The 14522-nt window shown below is 43.6% G+C and overlaps 1 protein-coding gene across 8 annotated transcripts in view; it reads left to right on the top strand.

The window, feature by feature from the left end:
• The window catches only part of SPTBN1 (spectrin beta, non-erythrocytic 1), a 207130-nt gene extending 192835 nt beyond the window's left edge, over positions 1-14295 (top strand). For 6 of the 8 annotated variants that reach the window (XM_001154155.5, XM_054677845.1, XM_054677846.1 and 3 more), the window contains 8 exons: positions 512-596; positions 2448-2644; positions 3755-3867; positions 4537-4600; positions 9055-9293; positions 10517-10690; positions 12210-12252; positions 12961-14295. In XM_001154155.5, the coding sequence (XP_001154155.2) occupies positions 512-596; positions 2448-2644; positions 3755-3867; positions 4537-4600; positions 9055-9293; positions 10517-10690; positions 12210-12252; positions 12961-13179 (1134 nt within the window). In that variant the 3' untranslated portion in view covers positions 13180-14295. Of the gene's footprint in view, positions 1-511; positions 597-2447; positions 2645-3754; positions 3868-4536; positions 4791-6058; positions 6170-9054; positions 9294-10516; positions 10691-12209; positions 12253-12960 lie in introns of those variants that run through there. The other 2 variants (XM_016948537.4, XM_016948536.4) reach the window with 2 other exon arrangements.
• Positions 14296-14522: the final 227 nt, after the last annotated feature.

The following is a 14522-nucleotide window of genomic DNA, read 5'->3' as shown; positions in this document are numbered from 1 at the left end:
CACAGAAGACAATTTTTGAGGGCTACAAAATGGACTCCGCATCCTCCCCAGTCAGTACTCTTTCTAGGTGACGCCAATGTCCATTGACTGTGCCCTAGATCAGTTTGCTGTTGAGTGCATGGTTGGTGATTCTGGTTAGGATGGTGGTAATAAAGAGGTAAATTATTAGTTGCGTGTGTGGCCCCCTGCATGGGAATGGGCATCCTCTCCAAGAGGTCAGGGCTTTGTCCGTCTTGCTGTCCCTCTCCTGAACGTGTTTGCCGCAGGGAGCCACCTCACGACAAAACAGCTTTGGCAGGGCTTCCGCGCCTTCCTCCAGCCCCTTCTGGAAGGAGCAGTGCTATGCTTTTCTTTCCTCTCCCAGTCCTCAGACAGACTGAGCAGTCCTTAGATATCTCCCAGCTTAATGGTGGTCTTTGCAGAAAATGTATTTTTCTAGTATAAAATGACCCCATCAAGAGGATGTGGTGCATTCCATTAAGATGTCCCGGGGATCCTCTTTTTCATACAGATCAAGGAAAAATTACTGCAGTTGACGGAAAAGAGGAAAGAAATGATCGACAAGTGGGAAGACCGATGGGAATGGTTAAGACTGAGTAAGGATGTAGTTTATCTTTCTGCTCTTTTGGGTATCAGTGGAAAACATGCACGTTTATTTTCTTGCTTTAATTCATTAATGTTATCATTTAAAGATTGTTTGAGTTGTAGATGCCTTTTTAGTGCCCCGTTTCACCATTTCATGGTAAATACTACTTTTAAGAAGCTTCCTATGGCATAGTCATTTTTCACCTCTTGATTGATCTCAGTGTCATAGGTGGGATTTGGATGTTCTTTAGGGATGACAGAGGGCACCTCCCTGGGAGAATACAGATAGAAGCCCTCTCCCCCATTTGTCTTCAAGAATTCTTACTACAGAATCAAGTTGGAAAGTTGATCTCATTAAGTCATATTTGGTGCTCTTAGTGGAATGTCGATAACATAATAAAAACTAACATCTATTAAAATTTTGCTGTGAATGAGGCATTGTTCTAAGTGGTTTTTTAATGTATTTCTGTGTTTATTCCCCAAAGTGACCCTGTGAATTAGAATCTATTTTTAATTCTCATTTTATAAGGGAATATGTGAGCTAATACAGGGTTTATAATGTACAGTATTAGGAATAGCATTTCATAATTGGTATGAGCACTAACAGCGCAATTCTAGCATTGCTTACCATGCTTTGCCATTCTGTGTTGGAGTTCTGGGCTCTGTCCTAATGTTCTAACTCCATCTATGCAAGTTATGGGGGTTTACTAGAAACCAAATGCAAGGGCCTTTTCTGAGAGGTTTGACGGCACACTCTTTTGGGCCCAGAGCCCTCATAAATCCCACTTTTTGACCATTCTTTGCAGGAGGATTTGGTCTGTATGTTTTGAGAATTGTGGGGCAGTTTCATTCAGCTTAGCAAAACCCACATTACACACTGAACCGGGCACCAGCTTGTACACCAGGGACACAGTGATGACATGCACAGTCCCTGCCTTGAAAAGCCAGTAAGTCCCTAGTGCAGAGGTGGCATCTTCTTCATGTAGTCGTGTTGGGGGCTACTGAGGTGCGGAAAGCAGATAGCTAGCCAGCTCCTTGGGACACCAACGCTGCCCACAGTCCATTTTTTACCTCAGTGATCCCAGGCTTTGCTGCATGAAATGAAGTGAAAATCAATGTTAACTATAGCAGAAAGCCTGGTTCTAACCTACCTTCTCATAACTATGGTGGAACTAGTGTTCCATTTCCTCACAGGTGGAAGAACAGAATGAAACAGAGCGAAAGCCTTGGTCCCCACCATCTTAGTGTTCCCATATCCTTCCCTCCCTCTAAACCCCCCAAAATAAAACACAACTACTGCCCAAAAGAGGGCGAGTTAAGAATGCCTGCCCATCTGGCTACGTGTAGATTGTGAATTCCTGCAGGTGTCTGAAGGCTTAGCTCATGAAGTGGGGCCGAGTGAACAGAGCGTTCACTGTAGACCTGCTCTGGGCAGTATGATAGCTGCTTTCCCACATGTGGCTCTTGAGAACTTGAAATGTCTCAAATTGAGATGTGCAGTGAATGTGTGCCGTAAAATGCACATCAGATTTAGATTTAGAAGAAAAAAGATTGTAACAGATCTCAATAGTTTTTTTCATATTGATTACATGTTGTAATAATTTTATACATATTATGTGAAATACACTATTAAAGTTAATTTCACCTATTTATTTTTACTCTTTTTAATGTGGCTACTGGAAAAGTCAAAGTTGCATGTGTGGCTCACATTACATTTACATTGGACAGGGCTAATTTAGAGTAGACGATAGACTGGTTATGCAGGTAGCCATCACCAGAGGGCAGCAGTGCCAAGAGGTGAGGCCATATGACTGCCCGGCACCTCCTGGTCAACGTGTACTAACTCATGGTACCCTGTGCAGTTCTGGAGGTCCATCAGTTCTCAAGAGACGCCAGTGTGGCCGAGGCCTGGCTGCTTGGACAGGAGCCATACCTATCCAGCCGAGAGATAGGCCAGAGCGTGGACGAGGTGGAGAAGCTCATCAAGCGCCACGAGGCATTTGAAAAGTCTGCAGCAACCTGGGATGAGAGGTTCTCTGCCCTGGAAAGGCTGACTACAGTAAGTGGCCGCTGGGCCCTTTGCCTGTTGGTGCCTTGGGCAGCCTTTTCTTCCTGCTTGCCTCTTAGACCAGGGAATTCACACGATTGCTTGTTTTTGTTTTTTGGGTTTTTTTTTTCAAGTAGTGAAGATCTTCTTAAAATGGGTGGCTCCTGTGGAGCAGGACCTAGGGAGAGGGTCAGGACTGTTACCTCCTCAGTCACATCCTGGGCACCTGGATTTATGATCCCTTATAGTAGCTTCCTGCCTGGGGGTTGATTGGTGGTGTTTGCTTTTTTCTTCGAATCTTTCATTCTCCCCTATCTCATAAAAGCTTTGTTCTCAAGGGGGCATGGCCTCAAAATTTTGTTCAGAATTTCAGAATTAGAATTCCCATCAAATGGAAGCTTAATCCTAGCCTGTTGTTAAGTCCCCATTCCTGATCCCCTCTTCTGTCAACATAAAGGCCTTAGAATAGGATTTGTGCACTGGTGTTTCCTCTCCCAAGACTTTTGCATTCCTGGTAGAAAGCTGATCTTTTGCAGTGTACAAAAATGGTGTTTCTGATTTCCAGTTCTGGGCGTTTAAAATGTACCTGCATACATTTGTGTTAAAACAGAGTACTTCTGGTACATCCATATGACTCATGAAATGGCTTTGTTTCAGTTAGACTATTCTGTGGCTTTTTAATGTGTTGTTTGGGTTTTGGCTGAACACAGATCCCCACCACAGCACACGCGGCTTCCTTGAGAATTATTGCAGCTCTGTCCCTGGTGTTTGTCTGAGCTCTCCTGGGGAGTCCAGCATGAACCCTCAGGCTCAGGTACTTTTCTCCTCAGCAGAGTTGAGAGTTGCATAGTTACTTTAGAAATTAAACCCAAGCTCCCAGGGGTCCTACAAACAACTCACAGGAATTTTGCCAGCCCATGGAATAGACTATTTCCTGTAGTTTTAGGTTGTAGCTGCAGTTCCTGTGAACCTAATTCCATTTGGCTCAGGATGTTAGAGCTTCTTGTCCAGTGTGGTCCAGTTTAGCAAACTAGACAGGAGGACTTCCTGGGTTCCTAGAACCTTTTTCTGAAAAGAGGCAGAGTTTGGGACTCTACCAAACATCACTCTATTTTCTCTTAGTTGGAGTTACTGGAAGTGCGCAGACAGCAAGAGGAAGAGGAGAGGAAGAGGCGGCCGCCTTCTCCCGAGCCGAGCACGAAGGTTTCAGAGGAAGCCGAGTCCCAGCAGCAGTGGTGAGTCCCAGCAGCTCCAGAGGCTGGGCCCTTAGCCTCGGTGGCCAATGAGGTTTATGGGGCATCTTTCTGAAGCCTTGCATTGCTAGGCCTAACCACATGCCCTGCCTACTGATTGCTTCCATAGACTGTTTAAAGGCTGTACAGTTATCCCTAAATAACCTTGGAGGGCACTGATTTGTCCACAGTCACATAGGTATGTAGGTGGCAGAAGTAGAATGTAGACAGTGCCCTTTCTCATCCTGTGTGCACACACACAGGATGCTCAGAACTTCCATATGATTAAATGCGTGGAGTGAACTGCCCAGATTTTAGGCCAGTGATTTTGTGGTGATGCGTTTTTTGAGAGTTCTAAGTAACTTCACACAGAGGGCAGCAATTATTCTCTACTTCCAAAGGGCTAATTATTTTGCTATGGTAAGAGTTCCATGGCAACCTCTAATGCTGCCTTTATTTGGTGGGGCGGGGCATAGGGCATTGCTGTAGTCGTATTTTTCTGTCTAGAGTCTATTTAAAACACTTGGAAGTTTCAGATTTAAAAAGAATTAAATTATGTGAAAGGGTTGCACGTAATAAAATTGAGTGATGATGTTCTCCCACCCTTTCTTACTGTTTCCTCTTTCTCCTCTTCTTCCTTTCCCTTCCTCCTTTTCCCCTCTTCCCTAACAGGGATACTTCAAAAGGAGAACAAGTTTCCCAAAACGGTTTGCCAGCTGAACAGGGATCTCCACGGGTTAGTTACCGCTCTCAAACCTACCAAAACTACAAAAACTTTAATAGCAGACGGACAGCCAGTGACCAGCCATGGTCTGGACTGTGAAGTTCACTACCATTTGTCAAGAATCACCCTTTCCAAATCCTCTGGGTTTTGACTTTTTGGCTTCCACTTCACCCAAAATGTTAAAATTTTTACTTAATTCATAGCCTTCCTTGGTTTCATATTTGTTTGCATTTAATTCATGTTTGAGTCTCTTAACTGATGGATGCCCACTTGCCTTAAAGCAGCATACTTATTTTTTGTTTATTTATTGTGAGCTTTTTACTTTATTAAGATTTTACAGCGAAACCCTTACATGAGTAATTGAAATGAAATTAAATGAGATTACAGCATAATGAAGAAGAAAACTAGAATCTAACAGGTATGACACATTCAGTTATTCTAACAGGGCACAGTACTGTGCTATATGTAGCCCCCTTTACAGATGTTATTAACCTATAGTAGTTTACTATTAACTAGGAAGACTGGTGTATGAGGAGGGAGACATTCTGTAATAAGATTAAAACCTAAAGTCAGCTGTGTAACATTCCATGAAAGATGCATTCATTTATTGAAGATGACAAAAAAGGGAGTCAGATATATTCTGGAAGCTATTTTAATTTTAGGCACACAATCTCATACATTTTGAGACCCTTGGGTCATTTATTACTTTTTACAAACTAGTTCCTCTCTTTTTTTCTGCCAAGTCCTGAATTGAAAACTGTAGGCTTCCTTGCACAGATGTTGCAGCCAGCCTCAGGAGTAAAGTGCCCGCTGACTGCTGCTGCCACCTCTGTCTCGCTCCCTGTCAGTGCTGCTGGCACGTGGGACGCGGCAGGTGACAGCCGTTCTCAGCATGTTTTAGAAGCTTGCCTCACAGACTTCCATGCCTCTCCATTCAGCCGATGACTTCAGGGTGTCAAACTGTTTTAATTTTTCAAACAAATGGAACAGAAGCCATTGTGGTTCATCCTGATTACTTGAACGTTGCACTTGGTGGACCGTGCCTGGGAGCGCTCGTATGCCCCCTGGCTTCAGAAGTCATGTCAGTGTCTCTGTAGACAGACTCCACTGTACATCTTGGATTAATCTTCTGATTCATTGTTCATTTTCTCAAGACTTTTTGTGGAATTCTCTGATAAAGGAAGCTTTTAGGATGGTATCTATCAGGCCACCAGCGGGAATTGAAAATGTTTTCACAAAAATCCTTTTCCTTAGAAATAAAAGCTGGTGACAGAGATGGTTTCCTTGTACCGATAAAAACAAAATCAAATCCATATTATACATCAAAACCTTGTGAGACATTCACTTGCTCTTTTGCCATATTTAGATGTGTTAGTGGAATCAGAAACCTGTTTTGATATGTGTTCTCCATGAGTTAAGTCTGATTTGTCTTTTTATTTCATGATGCATGTCTTTTTTTTCTTTTGTCAGGATAACGTCATATAGCATCTTATTTGTTTTTCCTTATCTCTATGTACATATCTATCTACTTCTGACTGTAGATGGGTATATAGATAGATGCCAAGCTTCTTATGTTCTGGGGGTAGTATGCATCATTATTGGGTCTCTGCCTTAAAACACATCAAAATTCATTTTAGAAAAAAAAACTTCTGCTTTGTCTTTGGTCATTAGGGAGCTCTAATGTGTGTTTCTGGCTCCAAGTTACATTTTGTGTTTCATTGATCTATATGTATATATGTGATGTTTTCATATATATATATGTGTGTGTTTAAATTTTGTATCATCAGGACTGACACCCAATTTGACACTTTTTGTATCTAGAAGACCCTCCAAAAAAGGAACCACATAAGCACACAAGAAAGGAGTGCTATGATGTTTTTAGCATTTGCTATCATGCCTATTTTTATCTAGCTTTTTAAATGTAGCTTGTCATAACAAAATTTTAATTACAATTGGCTTGTATTAGAAGAAAAAGTATTTTTATTGTTTTGAGTGATGACGCAGAGACTCAATGAACTTGAAAATAGCATTGCTTCGTGCACTTTGAAAACCAATCAGGTGTTTTCTGTGCTACTAGTTGTCACGTTGCATTTATGTTCACCTCCTGATTTAAGTATCTCGGGTGTGCCCAGCCACTAAAGCACTCTGGACTAATCGCTAAAGAGAAGCAACGTGGGGGGTGGGGTTGCGAGGGATGTGTTCACATGTACCCATGATTTGATCATAGCACTGTGATTGCTTTTGATGTGTGTCTCTAGTGGTGTGTTGTCTGTTGGCATGCTTAAAGCACATGTCCATTAAAATTCATTTTGTTCCTTTTATTTTCCTTGTTTTCTTGGTTAGTGATTCATTTGCATAAACATTAATGATCTCTGCATACTGGTTTGGGGTTTTCTCTTTCCTTCTAACTCTAAAGAAAAAATTTTTGCTGCAGAATTATCCTCAGAAGAGGCTTCCCTGGCCTTCATCTACCTTGCAGTCTGACCAAGTATGATAAATTTTAGCCGTTTTCAAGGAAACATCTCTCTACCCAGGTCATTGCTGTCACTAGCAGCTTTCAAGTCAAACCTGCAGCACTAAATTTTTTTTTATCCTGGTTTCTCTACATACTAACCCCATGTCTCTCTGGACTCACACCTGGCTCAGGCCTTCCAGACCAAACTCATACTTCCTCCTCACCAGAAGTCTCCGAAATCTCACACTAGAGAAGATTTGTCACCTTTAAAGTCCACTCACATTATTTTGACTCAGGGTTTTGTTTTTTGGCTATTTCCCCTCCTGCAACTCTCCTTTAAAAGTGAAAAGAGAGAGAATGGTTTAAGTAGTCTGTTGCTCATAAGCACGTGTCTGCAGTCTGTCACTTGCAAGGCCTTGGTGATCACCATGCAGCACTTGTGCGCACACACACCCCCACAAGTCTTTTTTCCTAATAATCCATTTTCCACATTGCCATGAGGGTAAAGGGTTCCAATCAAAACCACCATTAAACTGCATAGTTTCTAGTCTTCCCTCAGCCCTGATGCTAATTATGATAGTTTGCATAGACATAACTTAAACTTGTGATTCTCCCTCCTTCCAGAGCTTTTTTTAGCCCTTTTTCCCCCCAAAATTAGTTTTGTTCAAAATCAAGCATTGGGCCCAGCCATTAAGATAAGACCTAATAAGTGAGAGATACAGTTCCCAAGAGTTTACAGATCCAGGTGTTCACATGGTGGTGGCCAGTCTACCGTTTATCTTGTCAAGGTTGTTACTGCTAATTTGGTGTCACTTTGGTCTTGGGCAGCAGTGGTGGGCGACGTATCTAATGAGCGTGCCATTGACTTCTCCATGTTTGTCTGTGTACGAGGGGTGCAGGTTGTCTGTAATCCACTAAAGTGTCAGCCACACCCAGCTTTAGTAACTCGCTAATCGCACACCCTGGGTGTATCAGCCAGGGGCTGCTACAGTTAATGGTACACAGTTGATGGTACACAGGCTGAAAATGATAATGAATCAAGACCCTACTACATTTCCAAAGCCGAAAAGCCATGAGGGTTACAATTTAAATGAGCTTGGGAAGGAACGCTCCCGAAGACGTCTCCAGCCTGAAGGGTCAGAGCCGCTGGAAGCCTGGCTGTCTCTGGGCTTTCTCGTCTCAGTGCAGCAAGGCACCGTGATCAACCAACCCGTGATGGGGAAGGCCCTGGTTCTGTCTTTGTTTGGGGGTAAATAGCTGTGTGGTGTTGAGTGACTGTGATTGGCTTTTCCAGCTCCTTTAACACAAACTACAACCCACTCACGATACAACTTCGGCAGATGTGGTCAAATTGATGTTTGTTGACTTGCCTCATTTCCTTCCAGCTCTTAAGTTCCAAAGTCTAACTGGGATGGTAGATGTGAAATGCATGATTGTCGTCCTAATTTCTGCATGTGTTTATGACAATGTGTTGAGGGGAGGGGGAGGACAGCCAGAGAGCATTTTCAGGAACCAAGGTCTTTCCTTGTCTTACTCTGGGGGAATGCCATGTAGCTCTGATAGAGTTGTCTATCGGTCTGTTTGTGAATGCCCTTTCGCTTAAACTTCCAGCCCTTCTGGTGGCATCCTTGGTTGTAAGGTGGCTGCTGTATAACGTCCACTCTCTTTCATATTTAATATGTGTGATTGTTACTGTTGTCTTTTTGTTTTAAAGTAACCATAAGAGGAGATGATCTGAGTTATATTTATTGATCAGAGGAATAGAGTGCAGTAAAACTCATACTGGCATTTCGCTTTTCTCATTTCCCTGTAAATGGGCGGGTATTAATCCATTCCCACCTTCTAATGTCCTTGATGTCCAGCTGGCTTTGTGGGTGTGCAATGGTTTTACTGTACTGCCTCGATCTGTGCCAGGCATTTATACACAGCCACATGTGCGAGTCAGGTAGAGCGTATGTGGTCACCCCCATGGCTCACGGAGTTAGCTGAATGGCCTCTCCGCTGTCCCTAGATGGCAGAAACGGTGGACACAAGCGAAATGGTCAACGGCGCTACAGAACAAAGGACGAGCTCTAAAGAGTCCAGCCCCATCCCCTCCCCGACCTCTGATCGTAAAGCCAAGACTGCCCTCCCAGCCCAGAGTGCCGCCACCTTACCAGCCAGAACCCAGGAGACACCTTCGGCCCAGATGGAAGGCTTCCTCAATCGGAAACACGAGTGGGAGGCCCACAATAAGAAAGCCTCAAGCAGGTAACAGCAGCAGAGGCTGCCACAGTAAGATGGGAAGTCAGCCTGTGAAGGGATAAGGCGGGCCACTCTTGAATTGGAAGAGAAGTATGTGCTCATGTAGTTTTATTCCTTTGGTAGCTTCCTGGACATTGCATTCTTCTTGGGCTGACGCTGGAAAGCAGGAGTAGAATGCTGGTTATTCACTGAGAGAAGAAGAGTTGAGTTTGGATGGGAGTAGCTAGAAGGGGCTTTAGTAGTTCATCTAGAGAAGGAATTTGCTAGATTGAGACCGAAGAGTCTTCTTTACTTTAAGTGATTGATTTCATTTAGGACTCCTTGTGGGTTTTTTGTAAAAAGCCATTAACCATTTCCCCTGCCCTGATCTCCATATCAGCCTTTATATATATTCATTGTCTCTCAACAGCCCCAATTTTTTTATTTAACAGATGGGGAACAGAGGCTCTGAGCGGTTAACAAAGCTTTCTTTCTGTGGAAACCTAGTAAATGGCCAAGCTGGAATATGAAACTGCAAAGCCTATGTGCTTAACTAGTAAACCCAACCACGTGGGACCACCATATCTTACTGTGCAGTTTGTTGCTGTGTGAGGGGATCAGAACATCTAAGAACTGCCATTCACGTTGAGGACAACATAGGGATTTATATATTAATACATGCTGGTGTAATACAGGCCGGTGTTCTGTTAAAATTAGTATATTAGGACAGTTTGCCATACCATAGGGGAAAAGCCACTTTATTCTAATTCACCCAAAGGTACTGTAAGTGCTGATGGCTCTGGGTCTGTCTTTCTGTCAAGTTGCCAAGTCACATAAGTAATGAATCCGCAGCTGGAGGAGCTGCTGCTGGAGGACAGGCATGTTTTCAGGCAGGAGCATGGCCTTTAGCCCATGACCATAAGAGGGCGCTACAGCAAAGAGTACTAAACACCAATCAAAGTGAGCTCAGAGTACAAGAGGGTAACTTGCTTTTCTCCAAAGTAAAAGAGAAGACATGGTCCTCAAACACTTGCCCTGTGCCCTGTCCCTGAACTCTCCATGGAGGAATTTTTTCTGTTGTTTAGTGTTAGCAGAATTTAGGAAGGGCTTGTAATAAGGAAGGTTGAGGGTTGGGTGGGGTCACACTGTGTTGTGTGAGGATCATTTTCATGTTAATGAAATGTTTAGTTCTTTAAGGGGAATGTGGTAGAGGCTTTATCTCCCCCTGCCCTTTTTTTTAAACTGCACAGGTCCTGGCACAATGTTTATTGTGTCATAAATAACCAAGAAATGGGTTTCTACAAAGATGCAAAGACTGCTGCTTCTGGAATTCCCTACCACAGCGAGGTCCCTGTGAGTTTGAAAGAAGCTGTCTGCGAAGTGGCCCTTGATTACAAAAAGAAGAAACACGTATTCAAGCTAAGGTGAGAGTCGCCGTGCTTCATGGCTGCCAGAGTTGGTTTGCATTTACTTCCACTCTGGGGGTTGGTTTTCTTATACAGCTGCTGTGATGAGTTGGTTCTCTCTTCTGCCATTTTAAATCCCCAATAAAGTGAAAAACCAGTTTGGCACGTGTCTCGGTTAGGCTGAATTCTTTGGCAACTGTGGCCAGCCACCAGCTTCCCTGTGGTTAACAGTACATCTGAGCATTGAAGGATAAGGAGCTTTTGCTTTTATAACCAGGCACTTACTGTTCCCTAAGACTTAAAGAGAGCTAGTCACATTTCACAGTTTAAGGGAGGCTTTGAAAAATAGTTTCCCCATCTTTTCAGCTTATCCCGACCCAGGAGATGCTATTCTTTGCTCATGAGTTATCTGGAGATGGGTCAAGTGAGTCATCCTGGAGCTGGATGGAGACAAACAGGAAATGTTTGGGTGGGGCCTGGGACCCTGTCCTCCCCTGACTCTCCCAGCAGATGCTCCAGCTGTCTCAGAACCATCTAGTTCCAAATGTCTCTACCCTGTAGGATACATGTATCTCCCTACAGAGTGGAGCTAAGCTCAGAATTTCTCCTCACACTTGGAAGTAGGCAGAAAAATTATTTTATCTTTTAAAAAGTGGTTAGAATGCTTGTTTACTGATTTGTGCTGTTGCTTTGGGATCTGAAAAGCTTTGGTCTTCCATTTATTTGTATGTTTCATGCCAGTTGGACTAGGCCAAGGGCTCCAGAGGAGAGAGTGTCAGATGGTTTGATTTATTAAGCTCTGCTGCTGCGCAGTGCAGGCAGGCTCTTTGGGTCCTGGAACACTTTACATTTTGTAGGACAATGCACCGGCAGCCTGGCTCCTTGGCTGCTTTCCCCTTTGTACTCCCTTCATGCAGCTTCAGAGAGCTAGGATATTAGCGAACGGCCCCTACCCTGTGTTACACAACAGTACCCTCGTCCTCTCCGCAGCCACAGAGTGAACCTGTGTGTGACCCCTCCAAGCCTGGGGACCTCCCAGTGTCACACTAATAGGGCTTCTTAATTCTGAGACATACAGTAGAAGAAAAGTTGAAGGACATTTTCTGTTTGCCTATTCTGAAACTCTGGAACATGTGAATGTAGGGGATACAAGCTCAGTAGCAGAATTTCAAAAGGGCTCATTGTGTTCAAAAGCTTTCTCCTGAACTCAGTTTAGACCAGTAAGTGATCAGGCATCCACAAGTGATTTTTGCCACAATAAACCCAAATGTTATGTTTGGGGCTTTTTAAAATCCTTCCATTGGATTGAAGCACAGGCTCCCTGTGTGTATCATTGGCGCGATTATATGGCTTCTTGATCTCCAGCGGTCTGTTGCTGGGCCTGGGCGGGTCCCCAGGCTTGGTGGTGACATATGTAGGTTGACGCTTCTGTTGTGACTCCTGTGGTTTGCTTCTGTCCTGCGTGGAATATGGGAGTTGGGGGATTTTTATTTCTCTGTAATTAAGTGGTGACTAACTTTCTTCCTTGAAATTACAGACTAAATGATGGCAATGAGTACCTCTTCCAAGCCAAAGACGATGTAAGTTTCTAAATGTTATTTCTCTCCAGTACTTAGGAGTTTGCAAGTGTTTGTGTGATGATGGGCTTTATTCAGAAAGTTCTTCATGTAAATGATGATCAGTGATGGTTTCTATCACTGGGCTCCAGTCACCAGCACTAGAAGGTGTTTGGTTCTGTCTCTAGAAGGCAGTGAATACGATCTCACTGTCCCTTTGCCGAGGCAGGATCCATTAAAGTCGATGGAGGGAATCTTTGCCCGTCCCCTCCCAGGGATGAGGCATAGTGAGGTGGTCCCAGGACTGGTTGTGGATCATGATGGGACCACCGCTGCACCCTTCGCCAGCAGCCAGCTGTTTAATGGGTGTGTACCTCACCTCAAGGGAAGAGACAGTCCATTGATGGAAAAACAACACCTGTAATGCTTTAAATGTGAAAAAGCACCTTCTAGGGTCGGATCTGACCACCTCACAGATTGAGACTGGTCTTCCAGCTCTTACAAGTTTGTAGGGCCACATACTAGGGTGATGAGTAGAACTGAATTCTCATGAGAAGCTGAACCAGGTTCCCTCTCCTGTACTGATAAGGCAGAGGTGCATTTGGGGACAGTGCCCAGAAGTGACTCTGCTTACCCCTCAGTTGGCCAGATGCGCCATTCCCAAGCCTTGGAGCCAGAACCCCTCATGCCTACTCTTAGTTGAGTCTCACCTGTGTCCCTTCCTCTGTCCAGGAGGAAATGAACACATGGATCCAGGCTATCTCTGCCGCCATCTCCTCTGATAAACACGAGGTGTCTGCCAGCACCCAGAGCACGCCAGCATCCAGCCGAGCACAGACCCTCCCCACCAGCGTCGTCACCATCACCAGCGAGTCCAGTCCCGGCAAGCGGGAAAAGGACAAAGAGAAAGACAAAGAGAAGCGGTTCAGCCTTTTTGGCAAAAAGAAATGAACTCCTTTCCTTCACCTCCTGCCCTTCTCTTACCTTTTCAGTGAAATTCCAGCATGCAAGCTCAGAACCAACACATTACTCTCTGTGCCTAATGTTCCTCAATGTGGTTGATTTTTTTTTTTTTAATTTATAGAGCATTTCGGGGGGGGGGGTGGGGGAAACACACCTAAACACTTTATCTCCAAGTTACAAAAGTTTGAGGTGCAGAGGGAAGGCCAGATTTTTTTTTTTAATGAAATTATATAGATTAGATCTCAGTATTTAAACTGTTCCTCAATTTTGTGAGGCTGTGTTGGAAATAACCCGCCTCTAGTGCTGTTGGTATGCAAGGCAGCGGTGCTTAATCAATATTTCCTGTGCTCACCAGAGACAAAATGTACCAATATCCTGACACCATTCTCTCTCCATTTACTTCTGGTGGTTACCCTGACTCTTGACTCTTAGAAGTGCCCGAGATGGGGCTAACCTTTATTAAACAGATCGCATATTATGATCTTGCTGCAGCCACAGTGCAGCTCCACATTAACTCTACAGACCAAACCATTTGTATCTGGCATCACTTACTAACACACGACATGCGGCTTTTCTGCATCAACTGCTATGACGGTTAAGAATGTCAGTATACAAGAAGGAATAGAAAACTGATGCTGTTTTAAATAATCTGTAATTTCAATTTTTTTTTTTTTTTTTTTTGCTGAAATACATTATATTGTATGTTTGAGATAATTCTAGTACAAAGTATAATAAAACTAGATGTATAATAAACCCTTTAAATCATTGGTAAGTGTACAAGTGGTGGAACTGAAGCATTTACTGGACAAAGTAATGTTACTCTAATGGTTACTTGCTCGTGCGTTGCCACACTGTGTTATAATTTGCTTCATTTCCTTGCTATTTGATACATAGTGTGCATTTCTCTGTCACTGTAACTATTGTAATGACAAATTTTCATCTTACTGCACAATCAAAATGACATTGATAGGAATGAACTCCAGAGGCTGGGCCTGAACAGGGAGGTGGTCGCTCAGGCCTGGTGCTCAGTCGTACGACCTGTACCTCTCAACTTTTGCCCTATCTGTTAAATATATGCTATGTCATTAAATGCTTTTAAATCTAGCACGGTGACTAGTTGTTGTTCTTCCTCTGCTGCGTGTGCATGCCCAGCAGGGAAACTGCAAAGGGAGAAATGACAAACAAGAAACATTTTACAACCAGTCTGGGCTCACTTTTGCATTTTTTATGCATGTCTGGTGCACAAGCTTTGAAAACTACAGCAAACAGTAATAAATGTGACTGTTTTGTAGTTATACATTCAGGCTTTATCTTTTATTTATGAAAAAGTT

This window comes from Pan troglodytes, chromosome 12 (assembly GCF_028858775.2).
Source record: "Pan troglodytes isolate AG18354 chromosome 12, NHGRI_mPanTro3-v2.0_pri, whole genome shotgun sequence".
NCBI classification, from domain to species: domain Eukaryota; kingdom Metazoa; phylum Chordata; class Mammalia; order Primates; family Hominidae; genus Pan; species Pan troglodytes.
The sequence above is the reverse complement of the archived record's forward strand: the minus strand, read 5'-3'. Positions and strand labels throughout refer to the sequence as shown.